Raw genomic sequence first — 23,516 nt, 5'->3', positions numbered from 1 at the left:
ACCCCCTCCCCGGGGCCAGATGCCCCCACAGCTGGAGATGGGAGATGGGTTCCACACCCCTTCTGTGGCTGCGGGTACCAAGAGCGAGTGGGGACATCTGGTCCCCGGGACAGGGAGCCGGCCGTCCCTGGGTGTGGGGCACTCTGGGCGCAGAAGGGGCACAGAACCCCTGCAGTGCCGGCCCACTGGGCTGCTCTCCACCTGCCTCTCCTCCCTGGCCTGGTCTTAGTTCAAAGACACAGGGCCTGTCCTGGCTTCTGGTGGCCCTGGGGGCAGGAACAGCCCTCCCCCGCCGGAAGGAAAGAGTGCCGGCCAGGCCCGGCCTGCTCTCCTACTGAGCAAAGACACAAGGAAGTTAAGTCTCAGCCAAAAGTGTCGCCTGCCCCTCGTAACTTGACACTGGACACTGTGAAAGAGCCAGGGAAGACTTTGTTCAAGACTGTTGCAGCAGGGGAGAGAGGGCTGGACTCTGCCGAGACAGAGACCGGCGGGGGAGGGGATGAGTGGAGCACTGCCGGGAGGAAGAAGGGCCTGACTGGCACCTAAGGTGGGGGATTCTTGAGACGCGGGTTTAGTCTCTGTGAAATTGGACTCAGCTGGCCAAGGATGAGGCTTGGGTTCGGAGGAGGCCGACTCAAGTTCGGTCAAGGAGGGGGGTCCTTGTCACTCCCAAGGGTCATGGCAAACAGACACAGCGGGTGCCCTCCCGAGGCAGCACCGCTGCAAAGCTGGTGTCACGGCCAGGTGTCACCCAGTTTCCGGGACGATCCCCACCAGGAGAGAGAGTGAATCAGAACCGAAGGAGCCGGCGTCCTCAAGAGGAGTGAGGCAGCCAGCGTTCCAGAGAAACAAGGAGAGGTCTAGAAATCTACTGTCTTCGCAGATGGGCTCATGGAGGACGGGCATGCCATGGCGGGGGGTGGGGGTGGGGCGGTGAGCTGGGAGTGGCACGCAGGGAGGAGTGGGGAGGCGCAGGTGCCCCGGAGCTGTGAGGACAGACCCCGAAGTCCCTGTACCCATCTACTCGGATTCCAGGGGGAGGTACGGGAGGGCTTTATGGACGTTTCCGGGGCTAAACACAGACGCCGGCCCCACCGGATGCCATGCAGATAAATACAGACCAGCAGAACCCAGACTGGCCCCCCGACCCATCAGAGCGCAACGTGGATCATCCCTGAAAGGGCGGGCCTACGCCGGCCGACTCCATCTTGTTCTGTGTCCTTCACCTTGACCACGCCTCCTCCTCTTGAGTAACCCCCCCCTCACCTGCCTAACAGGACTCGGACCCTTCCCCAGGACCCTTCCCCAGCCAATCGGCTGAGGCCATAGCCATTACCTCACCAACTGCCCCTAGGCCCCAATAAAACCTTTGTGCTTTTGAAACTCGCTCTCTCTCCCTGGTATCTCACCGCTTCGTCGGTGCAGGTAGGGGATTGAGCTCGAGCTAGCTCGAATAAAGGCTCTTTGCTTTTGCATCGGACTCGGCTCCCTAGTGGTCTTTGGGGATCACGAATTCTAGGCATAACAATCCCCGCTACAGAGAAGATCCCGAGGGCTTCCGATGTGGGCTGGGTGGGGAGGGCACACCCAGATTATTGAAAAGGAACAGGGACCAGATGGACACCTGTCTTCCCAGTGTTGGGGGGCGGGGACACATCAGGACAGCAGAATCTTCCCAGTTCAGAGGTGAAATCCTCAGACAACCTGTGATTTATGTGTGAACGGAAAGTGAAGACACTTAGCTCCCACGGTCCCTGGAAGACGCTCCCTGGGAGGAAGAGAGGGGAGCCGGGAGCTGGCGGTGACGGTGACGATGTCATCCCTGGGACCTGTGACGTGCCGTCTGCGGGCTCTCTCCGTGGACCCTCTGGTGGCAGGGCTGTGGCAGGGCTGTGCCTCCAGTCGTGCAGGTGCGGAAGTGTAAGCCCCAGCATCGCTCGTGAAAGATGGTTCACACCCTGGAACCGATGCCCTGGTGGGAGGAATGTGGGGGGCTTGAGGGACATTCCAGGACCGGAAGGAAGGAGGGTATGTGATCGTCTCGTTGGAAGGACGTCCTGACTGAGGCTTGACACCATCAGGAAAACACAAGCTGAAGTCTGTGTTTGGTGAGCCTGTCGGGAACCAAGAGAAGATTGGAGACGGGATGTAAGTATTTCAAAGCCAGTTAAGCCAACGATAGAATAAGATGAACCTTTTCTCTAAAATAATGTGGGAAAGGGGACAGGAAACAGATAAAATAGAAAATACAGAGTAAGATTTCCTTTTACCAGTAATGATGATACGTGCCGATGGGTTAGGCTTTCAGATTCAAGGGAAATAAATGTCAAATTCTAAACAAAATATTGTGAAAACGTTAAAGGAAGCTAGGGTATTACAAACTAAAAGGCTGAAGAAAATCTGTGAAAAATACCACCACAGAGTCAGCAGTCCTCATTACATTTACGTCGTACAAAATAAAGTTCAAGGCAAAATATTTAAAAGGGATGAAAAGCACGGGGGGGTTTCAATTTGGCAAACAGAACAGCTCCTAAAGAAGGCACACGGGTCATGGAGTGAAACAGGATGAAAACATACGCGAAGCCAAGAGAAACTTATAAATTCGTAGTCGTGATAGGAGATGCCCCCCAGAAATCAAAGAAGCGAATGGGTTATAAAAGTGTTACCAAGAGGAAAATGGACAGGCTGAGGTCATTTTTTAAAACTGAAAGTTGATGCGTTAAGATTCTTAACGGGCAGAGCCAGCAAAAGAACAACACGGGCTCAGAGAGTAAAGTGTTAGCAGAAAGGCAGCTGGAGCCACAGAAGCAGACCTAGAGGTTCACGTCGGCTGTGCCCTTCCCGGCATGGTCGAGGGCGAGGGAACACCCCTGCAGCCCCATTTTGGGCTCGAATGTTCCAGTCACGTGGGCAGGTGGATACTACTGGGACACGCAGGCATCAGCCCCTTTTAGCCCGAGCTCATGATCACGCCGGTGATCTCACTCCCCATCGGAGTCCGTGCTCTACAAGATGCCTTCTGAAGACGCCTTCTCCCGTGGGATTGCTGACTGGGAGCCAGCGCCCTTTGCGGACGGATGCCTGGTGTTCTCGTCCTGCTGACAGTCCCCTGTCTGGGAATATTCGTACATTGACACTCTGGTTTACTATGTCAGCCATCTGAGTCTGGTTATGGTGTGGTTACTGGCCCCACTCATGGTGAACCCACAAATATGTGTTTCTGAGCTGGCAGTGCTGAAGTCCACACCCGAAAATAGCAAACTCAAAAGGCCACGAATATCATTCTGTGAGAGCTCTTCAGAACCAAAGTGTGGCCGCCCAAATTTTTTACTCATTCTTCATCTGCAGTCTCATCCACTTGCCTATTCACACACCCACCCATCCATCCACCCCTACTGCTCTTTCAATACTTTTGTTCATCCTTCAATCTTCCTGCCATTCTCCTATCCACTTTCATCCCCCAAGCATCCATCCTTCCATCCATCCAATCATCCAACCAATTATCAATCCATCCATCCATCCATCCTTCCATCTACCCATCCATCTGTCCATCCATCCATCCACCTATCCACCTACCTATCTACCATCCATCCATCCATCCATCCATTCACTCATCAACCCATCCATTCATCCATCCATCCAACCAATCAATTATCCATCCATCCATCCATCCATCTACCCGTCCATCTGTCCATCCATCCATCCACCTATCCACCTACCTATCTACCATCCATCCATCCATCCATCCATCCATCCATCCATCCACTCATCGACCCATTCACCCATCTATCCATCCAGTCATCCAACCAATCAATTATCCATCCATCCATCCATCCATCCATTCACTCATCAACCCATCCACCCATCCATCCATCCAGTCATCCAACCAATCAATTATCCATCCATCCATCCATCCATCCATCCATCCATCCATCCAATCATCCATCCATTCACTCATCAATCCATCCACCCATCCATCCATCCAGTCATCCAACCAATAAATTATCCATCCATCCATCCATCCATCCATCCATCCATCCACTCATCAACCCATCCATTCATCCATCCATCCAACCAATTATCCATCCATCCATCCACCCATCCATCTACCTGTCCATCTGTCCATCCATCCATCCACCTATCCACCTACCTATCTACCATCCATCCATCCATCCTTCCATCCATCCACTCATCAACCCATCCACCCATCCATCCATCCAGTCATCCAACCAATCAATTATCCATCCATCCATCCATCCATCCATCCATCCATCCATCCATCCATCCACTGACCAATCTGCCCACCCTCTGACCCATTTGTCAGACCACCTACTGATGCATCAGTTCATTTCATCCATGTAAAACTGGATGGCTCCTTATGCCCCCGCCCCCGCCCCCCTCCATCCACCATCTCAGCAGCCCTTCCAGAGTGATACACTTGTTTCCCTCCCTATGCTGAGAGGTGTCTGTCAGGCAGTACTCAGCTGCTACACAGTGAGTGGGATGATGAATAAGCACTGTGTCCTCAGCAACCTTTCAGGAGGAAAGACATCTTCTTTCCTATATGACCCTTTCTTCTGTGCATCCTCAATACCAGCAGAGAAAATGGCACGAAGCAGACGCGTGATGGTCTGGGCTTGTTTTCGGAGTCTCTGTTGCCTCTGCCATCAGTACCTGCGGTTCCCATGGCCTTCGTGTAGCTGGAAGTCCTGGGGGTCCTGGAGGGCAGGACCCGTGCCTGGCTCAGGGCCTGTAATGGAGCAGCCGTGTGGGGATGGCCCACGGGAGGGAGACGGAGGAGCCCCTGTACCTCCCATCACCTCAGAACAGCTCTGCAGCAGCCCCCGGTGGACGCCTGGCCCAGTGTGGGGGTTGTTATCGTCCCAGTTTGCAGATGAGGAAGCCAAGGCCCAGCGAGGTGAGTGCTCCCGGCAGTCGGCCACCGGCCAGGATGAGGCTGGGCTCTCGGACTTTTGTGCACGCCACACAGCGTCCTGGCCCTGTCCTCGCGGTGCCTGGGCAGCTGCCGCGGGAGTCCAGCTGCTGATGTAAACTCCGTGCCGACCGTCTCTAACTTCCAGAGCCTTCTTTCAAATCACAGCAGTATTGGGTAGCTGTGGGCCAAAGTCGTGGAAACAAACTGGACACGGGCAGCCGCTGTCTCTGCTGTCCCCCAGGGGCAGCAAGTGGCTCTTCTCTCTCTGTCTGGGCTCTTGCATACGCATTGAGACACATAGCCATACTTTTTGTGTACAAAAAGGGATAATACTACACACGTTACTTTGCACTTTGCTGAAACACTGCACTAAACTGAAACGGTTTAACTCGGTGACAATCTTTCAAGCCAGTACCCACAGCCCTGCCTCCTGTTTGATGCTGTGTGATCTCCCATCTCATAAGGAGCTACTAGAATTTCTTCAACCTCTCCCTGATTTATAGTAATTTTTTTGAAAGTTTTGTTTGTTTATTTATTTATTTTGAGAGAGAGAGGGAGAGCACGAGCGGGAGAGACGCAGAGAGAGAGTCCCAAGCAGGCTCTGTGTGGTCAGTGCAGAGCCCGACGTGGGGCGTGATCTCAGGAACCTGAGCCGACACTAAGAGTTGGACGCTTCACCCACGGAGCCGCCCAGGCACTCCTCTCCCTGGTTTATAAACGTGCTGGTTATTCCCATTTTTTGCATGCACAGATCTTCGTAATAAGCACTCGTGTACGTATGTCCTCACGAAGGAAGATTTTCTGCTGAACCACAGCTTCTGAGAAGTGTCAGAGTGGGGTCAGGGGACGTGTCCAGGGGCTCACGGTTTGCCCTCCGGAGGGACAGCGAGGTCCCCGGCCCAGCCACCACGGCGCCTCCCGGCCAGGAGCACACATGACCAACCTTGTGAAGCTTCTGCGTTTCATTTCCGTTTCGATTTGCTTCTGCTACAGAGACAGAGCATCTTTGATATTCATGCCTGCGTTTCCACTTTCGTGAATCATCCCTCTCCCTTTACGTGTCAATTTGCCAGAGCTCATTTGTACTTTTGGGGGATTAAAGCGTGCCCGTTTACGTGGGCTGCAAATATTTTCGTCCTATCTACTGTTTGTCTTGTGACTCTGACACTCACATATTTTATTTGCCGTTGAGGATTTACGATTGTATATGGTCTGGTCTTTCTGTCTTTTCCTTTATTGTTACTGGGCTCCCTGTCTTGCTTAGAGGGGTCACCCTTACCTAAAGTTATGCAAATAGACTCTTAAATTTTTTTTCTATTAATTTTTTTTTTTGTTTGTTTCGCTTCCTGGCCTTTTAAAACATGATGAGTTTCCGGGGCGCCTGTGTGGCTCAGTCGGTTAAGCGTCGGACTTCAGCTCAGGTCACGATCTCACGGTCCATGAGTTCGAGCCCCGCGTCGGGCTCTGGGCTGATGGCTCAGAGCCTGGAGCCTGCTTCCGATTCTGTGTCTCCCTCTCTCTCTGCCCCTCCCCCATTCATGCTCTGTCTCTCTCTGTCTCAAAAATAAATAAAACGTTAAAAAAAATTAAAATATAAAACATGATGAGTTTATTTTTGTATTGGTTTGAGGTATGGGCTAAAGGTGTTTTCTGTCCGATGGTGGGTCTGCTGCACCCCAGCCTTGTGAAGGGAGCCCTCCCTCCCTCAGGACAGAGAGGCCACTTGTCCCAGACCAGTTCCCATGTGCACTTGAACTGGGTTTTGGTCCATTGTGCTGCTTTCTCCTGTTCACCACGTCTTTGCTAGTCAGCATGGCTTCATGGTGAAGCTTAACATTTTGCAAAAATTTCCAGCAATCATTGTGTATCCACTTTTATGACTAGACCTTAAAATAGTTACATCTGCTCATTAAAAACAGGACGTGGCCGGTTTCCTTTGGAAAAGAGTGGCGCTTCGGTGGCAGTTAGACACGTCACCCAGGCACGTCACCCGACCTTGGGTTTCTCACCATGCGCTGTCTTGCTCTATGTGCCCCGGCGACTCTGTGTCCCTTCCATCTGGAGCGCTGGCTGCCCGTCACGTGCGATCCTCTCCGGTTCACGGGTCTTGCGGCCAGAGTGAGTGGGTTGCGCCTCCTGCGGGGGTTTGTTGCCGGGGATGCTGGGCAGACCCATGCGGAGCCCTGGCAGGACCCAGGTGCCCACTCCCTCCCCTGCTGCTGGCCGCCAGCTGCAACCCCCTTGGCGATTCCGGGAGATAACTACCTCCTCTCAGGCTTTGACTCCTCCCAGGGGAGGCAGCCAACTTGGGGATACAAAGATCCAGGCCCCAGTTTGGGACGATCTGGAAGGGTCGTTGCCGTGGGATCAGTTCTCTGCTGCTGCTGTGTCATCAGGTGACTAAGTCTTGCTGTTCTTGGTCACTTCACAGGTGCTGTTCCAAGAGGACCCTCCCCCTGCCCTCCGTCCTCCTGCCCGCGGACCTCAAAGCCCAGCGTCTGTTTCCCAGAATTTGACCTGGGGTGGGGGGAGTCCTGGGACGCAGACCGAAACTGGGATTCTGGCCGTGGGCCACCGGTGGGCTGGTTGCCAGCGTCTCCATCTTGGTGGCTGGTGGAGAGGTGACAGCCCCACCGCATCAGGTGGGCACCAGGGGAAGGGAATGCGCTGGTTGGTGCCCCAACTCGGGAGCTGGACAGGTGGGGGGCACAGGAAGTACGGAGGCTGGGACCAGATGCTGGTGCGGGGCAGGCGCTCTCGGAGAAGGACGTGCACGCAGAACATGTGTGTGACGGGCGTGACAGCCAGAGGGCCTTCTCGGCAGCCTAGGAGAGGAGGGCAGAGACAGCGGGGTCCAGGCCCAGGCCTTGATTCTGAGGGCAGCAGAGCTCCCGAGGAGACGGGTCTCGACCTTGGCAAGCCCCCCCCCCCCCCCCCCCCCGCCCCCGCCCCAGCATCCTGTTCGGTAGCAGCTGTGTCTCAGAAGGGAAGTACTGGTTCCTCTAGTGGCCCCGGGCATTGCCCTCTCCTCAGGCCCCTAACCGAGGTCCAGCCCCCGTCCCAGGGTGGCCGCTTCTGTGACCCGTCAGCACGTGGCCGTGAAGGCCAGAGGCTCGCAGGGTCAGTGGAGGTCGCCACCCCTCTGCCCGTCTTGGTTTCCTCCTTTCCTTTCCCTGCCACTGAGCACAGCGCCCGCAGCCCTCCCTGCAGGGACCCGGCCCAAACCGCTTCCCCGGGGGCCAGACCTGCGCCAGCTCAGAGACCGCAGCCCCAGGTCCTCGCGACCCCACGGAAGTGCCCCCCACCCGTTAAAGGCAGGCGCCTCCCTGGGGGATCGATCAGCGTCCCGGGGCTGCCGAAGCAAAGTCCCCCACAGCGGGCGCAAAGAGCAGGCGTAAACAGCAGGCGTTTACTGGCTCCCACTTCTGGAGGCAGGAAGTCGGAGGCCAGGGTGTGGGCAGGGCTGCTCCAGGCCGCACCGAGGTGACCTCTGCCTCTGTCTTCCCAAGGCGGCTCCCTGCGCGCGGGCCTGTCTGCAGTTCCTACCTTTGACGAGACACCGGTCGTGGTAGCGAGGGCCCACCCTGGTGACCTCATTTTGATTGATCACCGTAAAGGCCATCCCTATTTCCACACAAAGTCACGTTTTGAGGGCCCAGGGGCTTAGGACTGCACTACGTCTTTGGTTCAGCCCTTAGCGTCTTGCTTGGAGGTGATGTGGCATCCCTGCCTTGCGGGGGCACACAGCCTCTGGGAGGGGGTCTGCCGCACTCCCCCCGCGGGCAGTGGGACCGCTGTGCAGAGCGAGCGTGCCCTGGGGACCCGCGGCTCGCAGAGAAGATGCACCGGTGTGGGATGGGGTATGTGCGGGCGAGGGGTCCTGGTGGCAGAGAGCCACAGAGATAGGTGATCTGTCTGGTGTCCCCGGGGACGGACGGCCTCCGGGGAAGTGACAGCGGATGAGCCCGAGGCAGCCCCTCCCCCACACGACGTCACGTTCCGCTGCAGGAAAGGTCCCTTTTCCAGACCTGAGCCAGGTTACAGAGCAGAACCCACTGGCTGGAGCAGGATGGGGCCGGCCACACTGAGACCCACGTTTGGGTGCCGACTCCCCGTCCTTTCCTGACAGTATCTCAGCCGTTTGCTCAGGCACCTTCGAGGGGAAAGGACATGGCCACACATTTCGAGGACGGTTTGGCACAGGCTTTGGGTTGAGACTAATGCCCACGGGGCACAGTGTCATCTTGGCCTGCTTGCTCTGGCAGACGCCCAGGTGGTAGAGAGACTTCTGGGCTGTGAGTCACCTGTGGTCATTTACTAGGTTCTCGAGAGTATAAATGGTTGGAAATGTACACACATAGTTGGAAGAAACTGCACTTTGTTTCCTGGAGGGAAAGGCCAGCCAAGCGTCTGGAAGTTACCCCCGCACCTACCGAGAGAGTAAACCGAAAGCAATCTCAAATCCTGGAGGGAGGGGCAGAGCCGAGAGCCACTTTGAAGACCAAGAGGGGGCAGGGGGTGGTCCCACATCCCCACCTGAGTCACCAGCGTCACCAGCCTGGTGCCTGCATGAACTGGGCACATTCTACAGGGGGACAGGGGGATGCCCACAAGCACAGCCAAGCAGAAGTCTGAATGCAGCCTCCTTTCCAGATGTGCTGTCTTTGCAGAGCAGAATAACATACCCCCCCCCCCCGCCGCCCCCATACACGACATTGGGCGGTCGATCTGGCACATGTTCATTTCCACCCCCACCAGAAACGGTTTGCATTCGTGTGGGAGGAACAACAGTGTTCACTCAGTCCCGCCCCAGGGCTGTGTTAACTCTCCTGTCCTGTCATGATGTACTTGAAAGGACACAGCCATCTGGGCATGCCTCACACCGTCACACCGGCCACCCTATCAGTGACAATATTCTAATCTGAGTGGACGGGACGAGAAGTGGCAAGTATGTTGGAGGCCTCGTTAAGATGCGAGAGCTCTACAGGACTCAGGATCCCACCACACCGGCATCTTTCAGGTCGCTAGCATGCTGGGACATTGTCTATGAAGAAAAGCACAAATTACCGCATTCTGCACCTGCCATCACCAAGAAGGAAGAGAGCTCTTTGGGCTCTGAAGCCCCCTTCTTCCACCTCTCAGTATCTGAGTGACATGGAGGGCTGCCAGAGTCCCAGATCGGGTCCCAGAGCAGGACAAGACCCTGTAGAAATGCAAAGCTATGGTACAAACAGCCCTTGGGACATACAAATGGGCAGATCTCATGCCTGCGGTATTAGAAGTGTTTATAGTGGGGAAGATGCTGTGTGGAGTTGAAGATAAAGCCAGTGGGATCATCACAGTGTAGACACTAGGGTTCTGGAGCAAGACCCTGCCGGCTACAGAGGAGAATTGAATGTCACCTACGTAACAGCTCCCGGCTGGCCAGCGCGCCCTGTACGGGCATGCGCCTAACCGCGGGTCTGACCCAGTAAAGCACAAGCTCATGGCCGCCAGTGAGAACAGAGAAGTGGGTCAGGAACAGTCACAGCAGAAAGTGACAGGTGAGCCGCGGGAGCAGGATTCTGCTGGCCTTTACCTGAGAAAAGTCACAAGAGAAAGGCTTGTGGGAGCAGAGCCCCACCTCTGATTCTGGCCCCTAAGGGGAGGCGGCGAGAAACGTTCCCAAAGAGTAGAGCTTGAGAGAAGCTGTTCCCAAACCAGGGGAACTTCCTACATGCCGCTGGTAGACCTGGGCTGCCCGAGGACTGTAGTGAACGCCGTGGTGTGTCACTAGCCCCCCCTTCAGGACAGAGGCACTTACTCCTCGGCCCCCAGAGATGTTGACTGCCATCTGCCCACAACCACAACTCCCTCTAGAAATTGCTCTCTGCCAAAGACAGCCGCTTCACCCAACAGAATTCATCCTCCCCAAGGCCGCTTCCCTTCACCGGAAAATGTGAGAGAATAGACACGGTCTCCTTGCCTCAGCTTGGGACATTTCCCAGGGACCGTCTGACTCTCAGAACTTCCCGTGGTGGTGGCTGAGGCCTCTGGTACAGCTGCTCCCTGCCCCCCTGGTCTGTGACCTGCTTCATCACGTGTGTTGCTGCATGTAAATTTCAGAGTCGCAGAGTCAGTTTCCCAGAGAACCTGACCTAAGATACCAGAGAAAGGGTGTTGAATTTTTTTAATGTTTATTTATTTTTGAGAGAGAGAGGCAGAGAGAGAGCGAGACACAATCCAAAGCAGGTTCCAGGCTCCGAGCTGTCAGCACAGAGCCCAACACGGGGCTCGAAGCCACAACACATGAGATCATGACCTGAGCCGAAGTCGGACACTTAACCAATTGAGCCACCCAGGCACCCGGGGGTTGAATTTTGTATGTTCATCTTATGTCTAGTCATTGTATAAAATTGCAAATTCTATGGAGAGTATCTTTAAATTTTTTTTTAAGTTTGTTCATTTATTTTGAGAGAGAGAGAGTGCATAGGAAGGGTCGGGGGGGGGAGAGAGAGAGAGAGAGAGAGAGAGAGAGAATCTCAAGCAGGCTCCACACTGTCAGTACAGAGCCTGATGTAGGGTTTGAACTCACAACTGTGAGATCATTACCTGAGTTGAAATCAAGAGTCGGATGCTCTGACTGCACCATCCAGGCACCCCTTAGATATACTGCATATTTTAATTTCTTGACTTGTTTCATTAGGTAGAATTGCCAAGCAAATTGTCAGTAATGGTTGTAACAGTGAGAATTCTCATCCTTTTTCCTTATTAAAGTAGCTGCAGATTTTTGATACTATTTTAAGGTAGTCTTTATCATATTTAGGCAATTTTCTTCTTGTCTTACACAGTTTTGTTTTTTTTTTTTTTTTAAATAATGAATAGCCATTCCATTGTATGAAATGCCTTTTAGGTATCTCTTGACAAAAAAAAAAAAAAAAAAAATCAAAACAAAAAACAAAAAACAAAAGAAAACAAAACAAAAACCCTGGATTTTTCTCCTTTATTTGTTGATGTGATAAACTGTGGATAGTTTTCATAAAGTCAAGCTATTCTTGCGTTTGTGATAAATGTAACTGGTTCGTGTTTAAAATTTTCTTGCCATGTTGAGTTGTATTCAATATGCCAATATTTTAAAATTTCTTGCTACTTTCTTTGGCTCACTCTTCTAATGAGGGTTTAGCATTAATGTAATGCCAACTTTTAAGAAGTGAATTTTTAAAAAAATGAGTTTTCTGTATTTTTTTATAGCTTCAAATTATTTCAATAACAAGAGAATTCCTTGACTTTTGAAAGTTAAATAGAACTCATCTCTAAAAATGCCAGGGTCTTGTACCTTTTAAAATGTAGAAACTTAATAATCTTTACAATTTAGCCTAGAGTTTTCCCATGGGCCATTTCCTTCTTCACTGTCATGGTCTCATTTGTTTTGGCCAAACCCTCAAGTGTAACAGATATGTTCAAATCCGTCAACCCGCCAGATAACGGATGGATGGGATTTCTACTCTTGCCCCAGGTGCGTGTGGGTGTGTGGGAGCTGAATTTCCTAAGTGGGTTCCCTTTGCTTGGATTGGGGTGCTCCATCATAGCAGAAACCCTGAGTGAATTCTCCAGGAAAAGGGTTGCTGTCACAGCCCATGGCTGGTCTTCAATGTATGCTGTAAAGTGACCGTAAATAGGGACGCCTGGGTGGCTCAGTCGGTTAAGTGTCTGGCTCTTGGTTTCATAATCTCATGGTCCACGGGCTCGAGACCCGTATCGGGCTCTATGCTGACAGCACAGAGCCTGATTGGGATTCTCTCTCTCCCTCTCTCTCTGCCCTTCCCCCCTCACAAAATAAATAAATGAGCTTAAAAAAATTAAAGTGAATGCAAACGGAACGTGCAATTCACAGAAGACGTGTTACAAATGGTGGCAAGCATAAGAAAGGATGTTCAACCTCATGACGATAAGGAGAATCCAAGTTTATGTACAATCAATGAGATATTGTTTTCCACATAACACTGACAGAATTTTAAAACAACTGGTATTTCTCAGTTTTGGAGAAGGCCTCTAGGACACGGACATGAGAGCAAATTCGCACAACATTTTCAGAGTTTGGCAATTTCTGTCGACACTTAACACGTGCATACCCTGTGATGCAGCCATTCCTCTTCCAGGAGTTTCCTTTATAAGAAATACCTGCACAAGTACACGAGCCTATATACGTAAGAACGTTCACTCAGCAGCATTTGAAATGGCAGATATTGGAGAATTAAACACCCATTCAAAGAGGAATAGTTAAGCAAATTGTGGAATCATCATTATTATAGAGGGCTATGCAGTTATTAAGAAGAATAAAATAGATCTTTATGTGCAAGCAGGGAATAATGTCCATGACGTATTGTGGAATAAAAGGGTCGGCCTGCAGAACGGCATGTATACCATGAAGCATGTGTGTAAATTGTGTGTGTTTGTGTGCGTTTAGCTGCCTAGCAAAATCTCTAGAAATGTGGGTACTCCTGGTAGTGTGGCAGGGATGAGGACACTTTATCTTCTTACTTAATTTATATCTATATTGCTTGACTTAAAAAAAAGGCACATATTACTTTGGCAATAAAAGAGACTTTTTTTAGAGCTTGCAACAAAAATGCTGATGTAATTTAAACCATTTGGCAATTTCTTTTAGAAAGAGCAAGACTAGAGCTTCCTCACTCTGGGAATTGGACTAAACGTGACTTAGTCTTTAAGGGAAGCAGACAAGGCATTAATTCTATTAATTAATGCATCAGCAGATTCCGTCTCAGCAAAGGCTGTGTTAATGAGGTGCTCGGGGCATTCGTTATTTATCCTACAAATATCAACTCAGGGCCCTACTTGTGTCAGGTGGTATAACAGATGTGCCCTCTGAGGGTGAGGTGCTGGAGAAACGCAAATATAGCTCACAGACTGCTCCCTCCTCCCTACACCCAGGCCTCACCATCCCCCACCTCTCCGCAGATGACCTCTGTCACTCCCGGGCCCTGGAGCAAAATAAATAAATAAATAAATAAATAAATAAATAAATAAATAAAAAATAAATAAATAAAAAAAATAAAAAATAAAAAAATAAAATCATTCCGGCCTGGACTGCAACCTGACTCCCACCCAGCACTGTGGGCATCTCCGACACATCCCTCCTGGACCTCTCAGCCTTCTTTCCTTAAGGCTCACGGGGGACTGGGGACACAGGCAGCCCATGTGAGGCCCACCCAGGTAGCTCCTGGTGCCAGTAATGGCACAGTCCAGTCTCCCGTACGCGGACCTAGCAACACGCCCCGTCCCCCTTGCGTTACCGCTCCGCGCCCGCATCCCTGCGCCAGCGTCCTCGCGCCCGCACGCGCCCCGCGCGGTCCCCTGGGCCCGCGGGCCGCCCGGAGCTGTCCGTGGTGCTGACCGCAGGCGCCGCCCGCGCCCGGCCGCTGCGCACGCGTCCCGGGCGGGGCGCGCGGGACCCGCCGGCGCCGCCACTGCGCAGTCTCCCGCGCGGCCCCGGCCCGGCCCGCGCCCCGCGCCCCGCGCCCCGCGCCCCGCGCCGCCTGCCCGGCCCCGCGGCCTCCGCCGGCCGCTTCCTGGGCGCGCCCGGGCCAGCCATGGCGCTCAACAATTTCCTCTTCGCGCAGTGCGTCTGCTACTTCCTGGCCTTCCTCTTCAGCTTCGTGGTGGTGGTGCCGCTGTCCGAGAACGGCCACGACTTCCGCGGCCGCTGCCTGCTGTTCACCGAGGGCATGTGGCTGAGCGCCAACCTGACGGTGCAGGAGCGCGAGCGCTTCACGGTGCAGGAGTGGGGCCCGCCGGCCGCCTGCCGCTTCAGCCTGCTCGCCAGCCTCCTCTCGCTGCTGCTCGCCGCCGCGCACGCCTGGCGCACGCTCTTCTTCCTGTGCAAGGGACACGAGGGGTAAGTGGGGGCCTGGCGGACGCAGCCCTCAGCCCCCGCACGGCGTCCCTGCCGTGCCCGCAGCGCCCCCCAGGCCCTCCCCCCTCGAGGAGGAGCCACGGCCCCTCCCTCTTCCCCGGGAGCTCGCGGGCCCTAAAATGTCAGCCCTCGGAGCTCCCCGCCTCCGTGCCAACTGCCCTTTGTCTGCGCAGAACCCGGGACCCCGAGGGTCACTCGCACTCCCTACAAGGCCAGTGCTTCCCTCCCCGAGTGTGCGTCACCTCTCGCTTTGGGCATTTACCTCCCTTGCTCCTGGGGCGCAAATATTGCCTTGTCATCTGGGAGCAGCCCTGGGCCCTCCCTGGCTTGCTGGCTCAGCTGGGCCCACACCCGTCAGTGCTTTGCGACAGCCCCTAGCAGGTCTGGGCCTGGGTGCTCCTCTGGTGGAGGGGAGGGACCAGGCCAGGCTGGTGATTGATCAGGCAGACGGGGCATTCCTCCCCTCACCCCCATCCTCCTGGGAAGGATGGTGGTGGGGCAAAGGCCAGAGGGAACCCTCTCTGGGTCTACAGCCAGTGCTCGGACCTTGGCTGGGGTTGTAAGATGGGAGCCTCAGGTCCCTGAGGCCTCCCTCCCTCCTGGCCTCCGCATCCCCCTTCACCTTTCCCTGCCCTGGCACAATTATGTGAGAGAGTGGGATGTGGTTCACCTGGGGTCCTCAGCCAGTAGCGTTCCGTGCACCTCCAGCCTGTGGGACCCTCTGTGGACCCACCACGCCCCTTGCCGTGGACTGCTGTGCTGTGCTCCCAGGAGGCCATCCTGCCCCTTGCCTGCCCTCACATCCACAGGGGAGATCCGGGCCTTCTCCCAAACTCTGCCCCCCCCCACTGGCCTCCACACATCACTCTTTGGCAGTTTGGGGGCCTATTCTCTTCTTTCGGGGATGTGAGAGAGAAGCTGTTGCTCTGAGAGGCCGAGCGGGTAGAAGGCTCAAGCAGGGACTCTGGAGAGCCCTCAGAGGGGCCAGGGAGGAATGACAGGGTGGCAGGGTAAAGAGGACCTGAGCAGCCGAGGCAGAGCCCAGCGTGGGGGCTGACACACTCGGAGGAGGGTGAGGTCCAGCAACACACACACATGTGGGTCTCCGGGGCTGGTGCAGCAAAGATCACAGACACTGAGGCCGTAAACAATTTATTCCCCCACGGGTCTGGAGGCCGAGGGTCGGAGATCAAGGAGCTGGCAGGGTAGGCTCCCTCTGGAGGGAGAATCCTTTCCAGGCCAGCTTCTGGTGCCTGCCCACAACCCTTGACATTCCTTGGCTGGGGCTTTGCCGCTCCTGTCGCTGTCTCTGTCTTCACATGGCCTCTTTTCTCTCTCTGTTTTTTCCCCTCTTCTTATAAAGACACCAGTCATTAGATTTAAGGTGCACCTCATCCTGAGGTCTTTAGCTGAATGACACGTGCAAAGACCCCGTCTCCAGTTAAGGTCACAGGCATCTGTCCTGAGGCGAAGACTTGGACATACGTTGTCAGGGCACAGCTCAGCGCATCACTGTTTCTGGATTCAGGGTCTGCGGGAAGCCGCATGTCAGCCTGGGCAGGCCTCTGGGGGCGGTGGAGGGGGGGGGCGCTGTGGGGCTGGAACTCTGCCCCGGTGAGCCCAGGCCAGTCCAGGGGGCCATCCTGCCCTGCCACAGGCCTCTTACTTCCCTCAGCCCACTCGACGGCTGGTGTCCCCAGGAGGGATTTCAGGTGTCACGTGCGTGCATGTTGCCGACCTTGGGTGTTACCGTAGTCAGCGTCCCTGTGCAGATGGGGGCAGGGGAAGCCTCTCTGCATATGAGACAGGGTCTGAGGAGGAGAAGACGGCCAGCAGGGTAGGGGAGCCGAGGTCCCTGCCGTCCGGGAGGCTGGGGGCAGTGGGCACAGGCCCATCGTCCCACCTCGTCCCTGTAAGACAAGCACCCTCAGGAGGCCCCCCTGGTACAGCTGTGAGTTGACAAAGGACAGAAGCTGCTGTTACTGCTGTCCCTAGATTTGCTGCCCCGTCTGAGTGACCGAGATTTCTTTCCCACAGGCTCTGGGGCTCTCAGCCCTCCCTGCCCTGCTCCCAGTCTCTGGGGGTCCCTGGGGCTCTGGAGCCCCACATTGCTGTGAGCCCCAGAGGCCGGGCCCTGCCTGCTTGCAGGCCCTCACCGGCTAGACCCTGAACACGTTTAGGCCATTTGTCTTATAGGGACGAGGTGCCCTCAGCAGCCAGCCCGCTGTGACATCTGTCCAAGGGTCAAGCCTTCATCCTGGTCTGGTGGTAGGACGAGGCCAGAGCTCCCCCTGATGGATACCCAGGAGTGGCTCCGTCTGAGGCCCCCCCCCCCCCCCCCCCCCCCCGGGCTGGATGAACCCAAGGCAGGTTCTGTGTGCTCAGGGCTGACCTTGGGAGTCACAGATTAGCGTTTGTTGAATGAAGACGGAAAGGAGGCCTGCGTGTGAGGTCTGCTCCCTCACAGCCACTCCCCCAGCCCTGGGGTCTTCAGATCCATAGTCTGGCCGAGGGGTCAGCCCTGCAGGCCTGCCGGGCCGAGTCCTGGGCCCCCAGAAAGGTTGGGCCTGCCTCATGGGCAGGCAAGATGGGGGCCTGGAGAAGCCGGTCCCGGCTCAGGTGTCGGTCCAGCCGTGTAGAGCAGGCGAGCGGGTGCTGGGACAGTAGGGGACTCGGGACAGACAGGAGGCCGGGAAGGGCGGTTAGAGTGAGCTCGTGGGGTGGTGAGGGCCCTCAGGGTGTCCAGCTCATCAAGGACATCACTGCTGCTGTCAGCCTTGGGGTCTGCTTCGGGGTTGTGTGCACACTAATTCTCTTGAGTCCACGTTCAGAGACCAGCCAGGACCCTGCCGAGACCCAGGGCAGAGCCCTGCCCTTTGGGCTGTGTGAAAGGGCTCGGGGCCGGGTCCCTGGCGCCTGAGCTAGACCCTGTCCATGGTGCCAGCTCCCCCCTCACGTACGGTATGTCCCTGGACAGAGTGGGGCCCTGGACAGCTTGTGCCCAGGAGAATAAGGGGCTAAGGGTGGGGACAGCTTGCAGGAAGCGTCATCCTGGTTGTGGCTGAAGGAATGGGCCTGTGAAACAGAGACCTCTGGGGCTTCCTCTGGTGCTTGCTGGCTGGGGACACTGGGCGAGGCCGGGGTGGGTCACAGGCCTGGGGGGGGGCCCAGGGCAGTGGAGGGTACAGGTGGCCTCGGTTTGTGATCCACGGCTGGGGAGTGCTGGGTCAGAACAACCCATCTGCCTGCCCACACTTGTCCCCCAGCCTGCAGTCGCTCCCAGGGCTTTCCGGATAACTGTCACCATGGAGACAGCACATCCGGCCTGGCACCCTGAGAGGCAGTGGTGGTCGTGGGAGAAAGATGGACTTAACCCCGTGTGTGCCGAGCTTCCTGTTTAGGGCCGCAGGCTGATGGGTCCTTGGGGAGCAGGGCGGGGCCGGGGGGGGCACTGTGGACTCTGAGGGCCGAGTCGAATGAGGCTCTGGACACACCCAGTTCTTCAGAACTCTGCAGCCCAGACAGGTTCCATGGAAGGAGCCAGAGATGGACTTGGGGAGTAGGAGGAGGCTGTTGGGATGACCGCAGCCCCACACCCTCCCCTGTCTGATGGCTCGGGGACTCCGTGTTCCTGTCATGGGAGGAGAGCCCCCAATTGTGCCTGTTTAACATGGATGTGGCTGGAAGTTTCTGGCTACGGAAGGTTATGTTGTTCCCGCCCCCCAGGGAGTGGGAGCTGTGTCTCAGGCTGAGCAGGCTTCCCTGGGGGTGGTTTTGGCCACACAGGGAGCATGGAGCCGGGTGTGCCTCTCTAGAATTTGGTGCCGGACATGGGGGATGCCGCCCCCCCCCCCCCATGAGGGGGAGCAGGACTTGAGGTTGGGGACTGCCCAGCAAACACATCCTCTGCACCCTGGTCATACCCCCCTCTTCCAGGAAGTCCTGCTGAGGGCAGCAGCTGGCTCATCCAGGATGCCGGGCACCTGCAGGGCAGGGTGCCTGGCGTGATGGCGGAAGGCTGCTGGCAGGTGACGGGCACCTAGGGAGCCGGCCTTTGTGCCCAAGGCGGGCGGCGTCTTTGCTCCGCCTGTGGACGCTCGGTCCTGGCCCCCCGGGACCCCTTCGTTCTCCTGGGCTGGAGCGGAGTGGCCATCCAAAGCCGGGGTGTAGGCTCTGGGGAGCCTCTGCTTTCCTTGGAGCATTCGCTCCCGGGAAGAAGGGCCCCCTGTGGACTCTCTGAGCCCTGCTTAGCCCCACGTGGTCCACAGGGGGCACAGCTGGCCCCCAGCCATCGGCTCCTTGCATCTGGTGGCTGATGCTGCTCCCATGCTTCCGTCCCCGCGGCCACAGGCCGAGCCCCACGCGCAGGGCTGCAGGTGCGCCAGCCCAGGGCTCTGGCGGCGGGTGGAGGCTTGTCCCGGGGAGGGAGGGGGTGCTCATGCTCAGGAGGAAGCCCCCTGCCCACGCAGGCTCCCTCAGTTTCCAAAGTGACCCAGTGGGGGGCTCTTGCTGCCCAATTTACAGAGGGAGAAATTGAGGCGCAGAAAGTGACTTGCTGAAGGTCACCCCGCTGGCAAAGAGGTGGCTGGAGCTGACACGCTGCTGTCCCCAGTGACAGCCTCGGAGGTGGGGTTGGCCCCAACGTACCCCTCTTTGTAACTCCGGGCCTCTTATTCAGAGCGCCCAGGGCCAGGTGGATTTTGCCGTCTGGAGCTGTCTGTCGGGGTCCCAGCTGGGAACAGATGCTCAGGCTCACGCACGTGAGGGTAACCTGAGGAGGGCGGTCGGCAGAGACGAGGATGTGGGTCAGGCCTGGGCCCTGTGACGGCCCTGTCACCTCCTCTGGCTGCAGGCACCGGAAGAGACGTGGTGACCTTCACTGGAGGGACGGCCACCCAGGGGGCATCCCCCCTCCCCACGTCCCCCCCAGCAGAGGCCTGGGGATGAACACTCACTGCCTCTCCTTCCACCCCTGCCCGGTCCCCACTGGCTGGGCTCAACCAGGAGCCGGGGAGAGGGGTCATTGCCGTGGTCTACTTGGGTCAGCCCCCTGGGCAGAGGATGGAGAGGCAATGATCTGCAGAGTCGGGGAACTCAGCAGCCCTCGGGCCGTCTGCAGTGGGCAGGGGGCACGGCGCCCACCCACCCATGACGAAACGCCCGGCTGGCTCAGGCCGCGCCGGGAGTCGAACGCAGGGAGGTTTGCGCCGCAAACACGCGTGACCTGGACACTGAGCTGTCCGGTCATGGCCCTGACGATGGCCCCGGTCAGCTGGGAGTGGTGCTGACGTGCCGCGCATCCGTGTGAACGTGGGCGCAGACCCGCTGGCTATGATTCTGGGACTGCAGCCTCGGGCCTCCGGCCTCCTGTTCACGCCCCCAGCCCTGGCCCTGCTGGACGTGCTGCTGGCCGCGGTTGATCGCCCGCCCAAGGCTGGGGTGCCTCCCGGGGCCAGGACCGGGGCATGGTTATTTCTTTGTCCTCAGGGCCCAGCACAGGGTGAGGGGGTGCTCAGTCAGCGCGTGGCGGGTGCAGGCGGGGACAAATGCAAAATGGACGGTGCGTGCATCCCCCTTCGTCCCGGGGGAAGCCACCGCATCCGACAGCAGCTTTCACGATTTCCTGGCTGGGGCCCCGGCTGAGACCTCTAGGATGTGTTCTCTGTGAAGCCAGTTTGGGTCGATCTCGCCCCTCACACTCCATGTGTCGATGGACAGATGTCCACGCGGTAGGTGTGGCCGGGGCTGGCGTCCCCCCTGAGGGCGTCCCTGTCCCCCCACCCTACAGGTCCCCAGGCTCAGCCAGACCCGGGACTCTGAGTCTCCAGGGGGCGATTTGGAGATGGCGGGTAGTGGGGCAGGGGCGTCTGGCGGGGTGGGCTGCCGTGCCCCAGCCACACGCCCCCCTCGGCCGGAGAGCAAACGCTGGTGTCCTGTGTAGGCACCTTGGTGGGGCCGTGTCGTGTGGACCCCGAGTGAGCTCTGTCCTCCTGGCCCTGCCTCCTGCGTCCCCCACCCCCTCCCCGGGCACAGCTGGGCCTTAGGATGCAGTGGGGAGATGAGGGCGGGGTCACACCACAAGCCCCTGACGCAGGTGCAGGCCAGCGGCGTCGATGACCACGTGGGCACGTGGCCTCAGGGCAGCCGCGTCAGGAACAGCCTGGGAAGGGCGTCCTGCTTTGTCAGCATGTGCTGGTCCTGACGCTCTGGGACCAAACGTCCTAGGGTTCAGTCTTGGCTCTGCCTCCTCCGGAAGGCGGTGCTGACACGTGTCCCCACGCTGGGTCTCCGGGAGGTTGGGCTGGGCAGCCTGGGGTCAGCATGGGACTTCGGGGTGAGGGACAGTGAGGGACGGGAAAGTGGCCCTGGCGGCCCCACAGGGCCCCGTCACCCTATCGGGCCCACACGCCAGCTGTCTCCTGGCACTGCTGGGGTGTCATGGGGACCCTGGTGGTGGCGCGCGGTGACCGTCCCCTCCTGTCCTTTGCTGAAGCTCCTTCCTCTACGCCTTCCTGAACCTTCTGGTCAGCGCCTCTGTGGTCTTTCTCGTCTTCATCGCCAGCACCATTGTGAGCGTGGGCTTCACCATGTGGTGTGATGCCATCACCGAGAAGGGCACCGTGTCCCACAGGTGCGCCTGGGCCCCGCCCCACCCCCACTGCCCCCAGCCGACGTCTTGGTGCATGAATCCCATTCTGAACTCGGGGTTTTGTCCTTCCTGCCTGTGCCCCCACCTGTGCATACCTGGCCAGGGACTTCCTGGGACCCGCCCCCTTGGCCTCAATACCCCCTTCAGTGAAAGTAGGGCACCTCCCACACCCTGGAGGTGGATCCAGGCCGAATGTGTGTGGGGGGAGGGGGTACGTAGGCCCAGCGCACTCGACCCTGGAGGGCCGGATATGGCTACACAGCACAGGCCCTGGAGATCCCGCCCTGTGCTGCCTTCGCGGGCAGAGGCCTGGGCTGAGTGCTGGGCCGGATTTGGTCGTGGAGGGTTTGGAAGACAGCGATAGGGATGGGGAGGAGCGGGAGCAGAAGCTTCTGGTTGGAGGGGGCCAGGGATGAAGCCTTTGGGGCTAGGACAGTTGCCTCACCGTTTGGGGGTGCTGCATGCCGCTCCCCATGCCCCGTGTCCTGGCGTCACCTGCCACCCTGCGCCTTGGTGTTTCAGCTGCGAAGAGCTCCAGGACATCAACTTGGAGCTTAACGTGGACAACTCTGCCTTCTACGACCAGTTTGCCATCGCCCAGGTAGGTGGGGCTGCCGGGTAGGCGGGCCTGTCCCGGTAGGCGGGGTTGTTCAGGTAGGAGGGGCTTCTGGGTAGGCGGGGGCTATTCTGGTAGGCGGGGCTCCCGGGTAAGCGGGCTGTTCTGGTAGGCAGGGCTGTTCAGGCAGGCGGGGCCGTTCTGGTAGGTGGGGCTACCGGGTAAGCGGGGCTGTTCATGTAGGTGGGGCTGCTGGGTAGGCGGGCCTGTCCCGGTAGGCGGGGTTGTTCAGGTAGGAGGGGCTTCTGGGTAGGCGGGGGCTATTCTGGTAGGCGAGGCTGCCGGGTAGGCGGGCTGTTCTGGTAGGCAGGGCTGTTCAGGCAGGCGGGGCTGTTCTGGTAGGAGGGGCTGCCGGGTAGGCGGGGATGTTCAGGTAGGAGGGGCTCCTGGGTAGGCGGGCTGTTCTGGTAGGAGGGGCTGCTGGGTAGGCGGGGTTGTTGAGGTAGGTAGGGCTACCGGGTAGGCGGGGCTGTTCATGTAGGTGGGGCTGCTGGGTAGGCGGCCTGTTCTGGTAGGCAGGGCTGTTCAGGCAGGCGGGGCTGTTCTGGTAGGAGGAGCTGCCGGGTAGGCGGGGATGTTCAGGTAGGAGATACTGGTTGCCAGGTAGGCAGGGCTGCTTTGGTAGGCGGGGCTGTTCTGGTAGGAGGGGCTGCTGGGTAGGCCGGGTTGTTCAGGTAGTGGGGGCTGCCAAGTTGGCGGGGCTGTTCTGGTGGGAGAGGGTGCCGGGTAGGCAGGGATGTTCAGGTAGGAGGGGCTGCTAGGTAGGCGGGCTGTTCTGGTAGGCAGGGCTGTTCAGGCAGGCGGGGCTGTTCTGGTAGGTGGGGCTGCCGGGTAGGCGGGGCTGTTCTGGTAGGCGGGGTTTTTCAGGTAGGAGAGACTCGTTGCCAGGTAGGCGGGGCTGTTTTGGTAGGCGGGGCTGTTCTGGTAGGAGGGGCTGCCGGGTAGGCGGGGATGTTCAGGTAGGAGGGGCTGCTAGGTAGGCGGGGCTGTTCTGGTGGGAGGGGGTGCCGGGTAGGCGGGGCTGTTCTGCTAGGCAGGGAAGCATGCATCGTGGGGAGGATTCCATTCACTGCTGAATACACCGGATACACAGACTGTCTCCAAACGCTCTCGCTCTCATCCAGGGGAGGTCGAGGATGGGGCCAAGCAACGGAGATACAGCTGAGTGAGTGGTATAGTCGGGAAGGCTTCCTGGAGGTGGGGTTGGAAGAGCTGGATCTCAGAGACTGAGTGAGGGTTCTCGCAGGTGGATGTGGAGAGGGGTGAGGCATTGGGCTCCTAGGAGGAGGGGCCAGCGTGAGCTAACTGCGGAAGTGAGGTTCAGGGGGTGAGGGAGTGGCTGTGTGCCAGGAAAGGAAACCAGGCATCAGATCCCTGGTCTGCAGTCCGGGGCAGGGCGCTT

At 57.4% G+C, this 23,516-nt stretch overlaps 1 protein-coding gene across 2 annotated transcripts in view; it reads left to right on the top strand.

Moving 5' to 3' along the window:
* The window catches only part of TMEM179 (transmembrane protein 179), a 44,827-nt gene that overhangs the window by 17,917 nt on the left and 3,394 nt on the right, over window positions 1-23,516 (top strand). The window contains exons 2-4 of one of the 2 annotated variants that reach the window (XM_060620936.3): window positions 14,589-14,831; window positions 21,343-21,480; window positions 22,021-22,099. In XM_060620936.3, the coding sequence (XP_060476919.1) occupies window positions 14,589-14,831; window positions 21,343-21,480; window positions 22,021-22,099 (460 nt within the window). Of the gene's footprint in view, window positions 1-14,265; window positions 14,832-21,342; window positions 21,481-22,020; window positions 22,100-23,516 lie in introns of those variants that run through there. The other variant, XM_060620935.3, reaches the window with a different exon arrangement.

This window comes from Panthera onca, chromosome B3 (assembly GCF_046562875.1).
Source record: "Panthera onca isolate mPanOnc1 chromosome B3, mPanOnc1 haplotype 2, whole genome shotgun sequence".
Taxonomy (NCBI): domain Eukaryota; kingdom Metazoa; phylum Chordata; class Mammalia; order Carnivora; family Felidae; genus Panthera; species Panthera onca.
The sequence above is the reverse complement of the archived record's forward strand: the minus strand, read 5'-3'. Positions and strand labels throughout refer to the sequence as shown.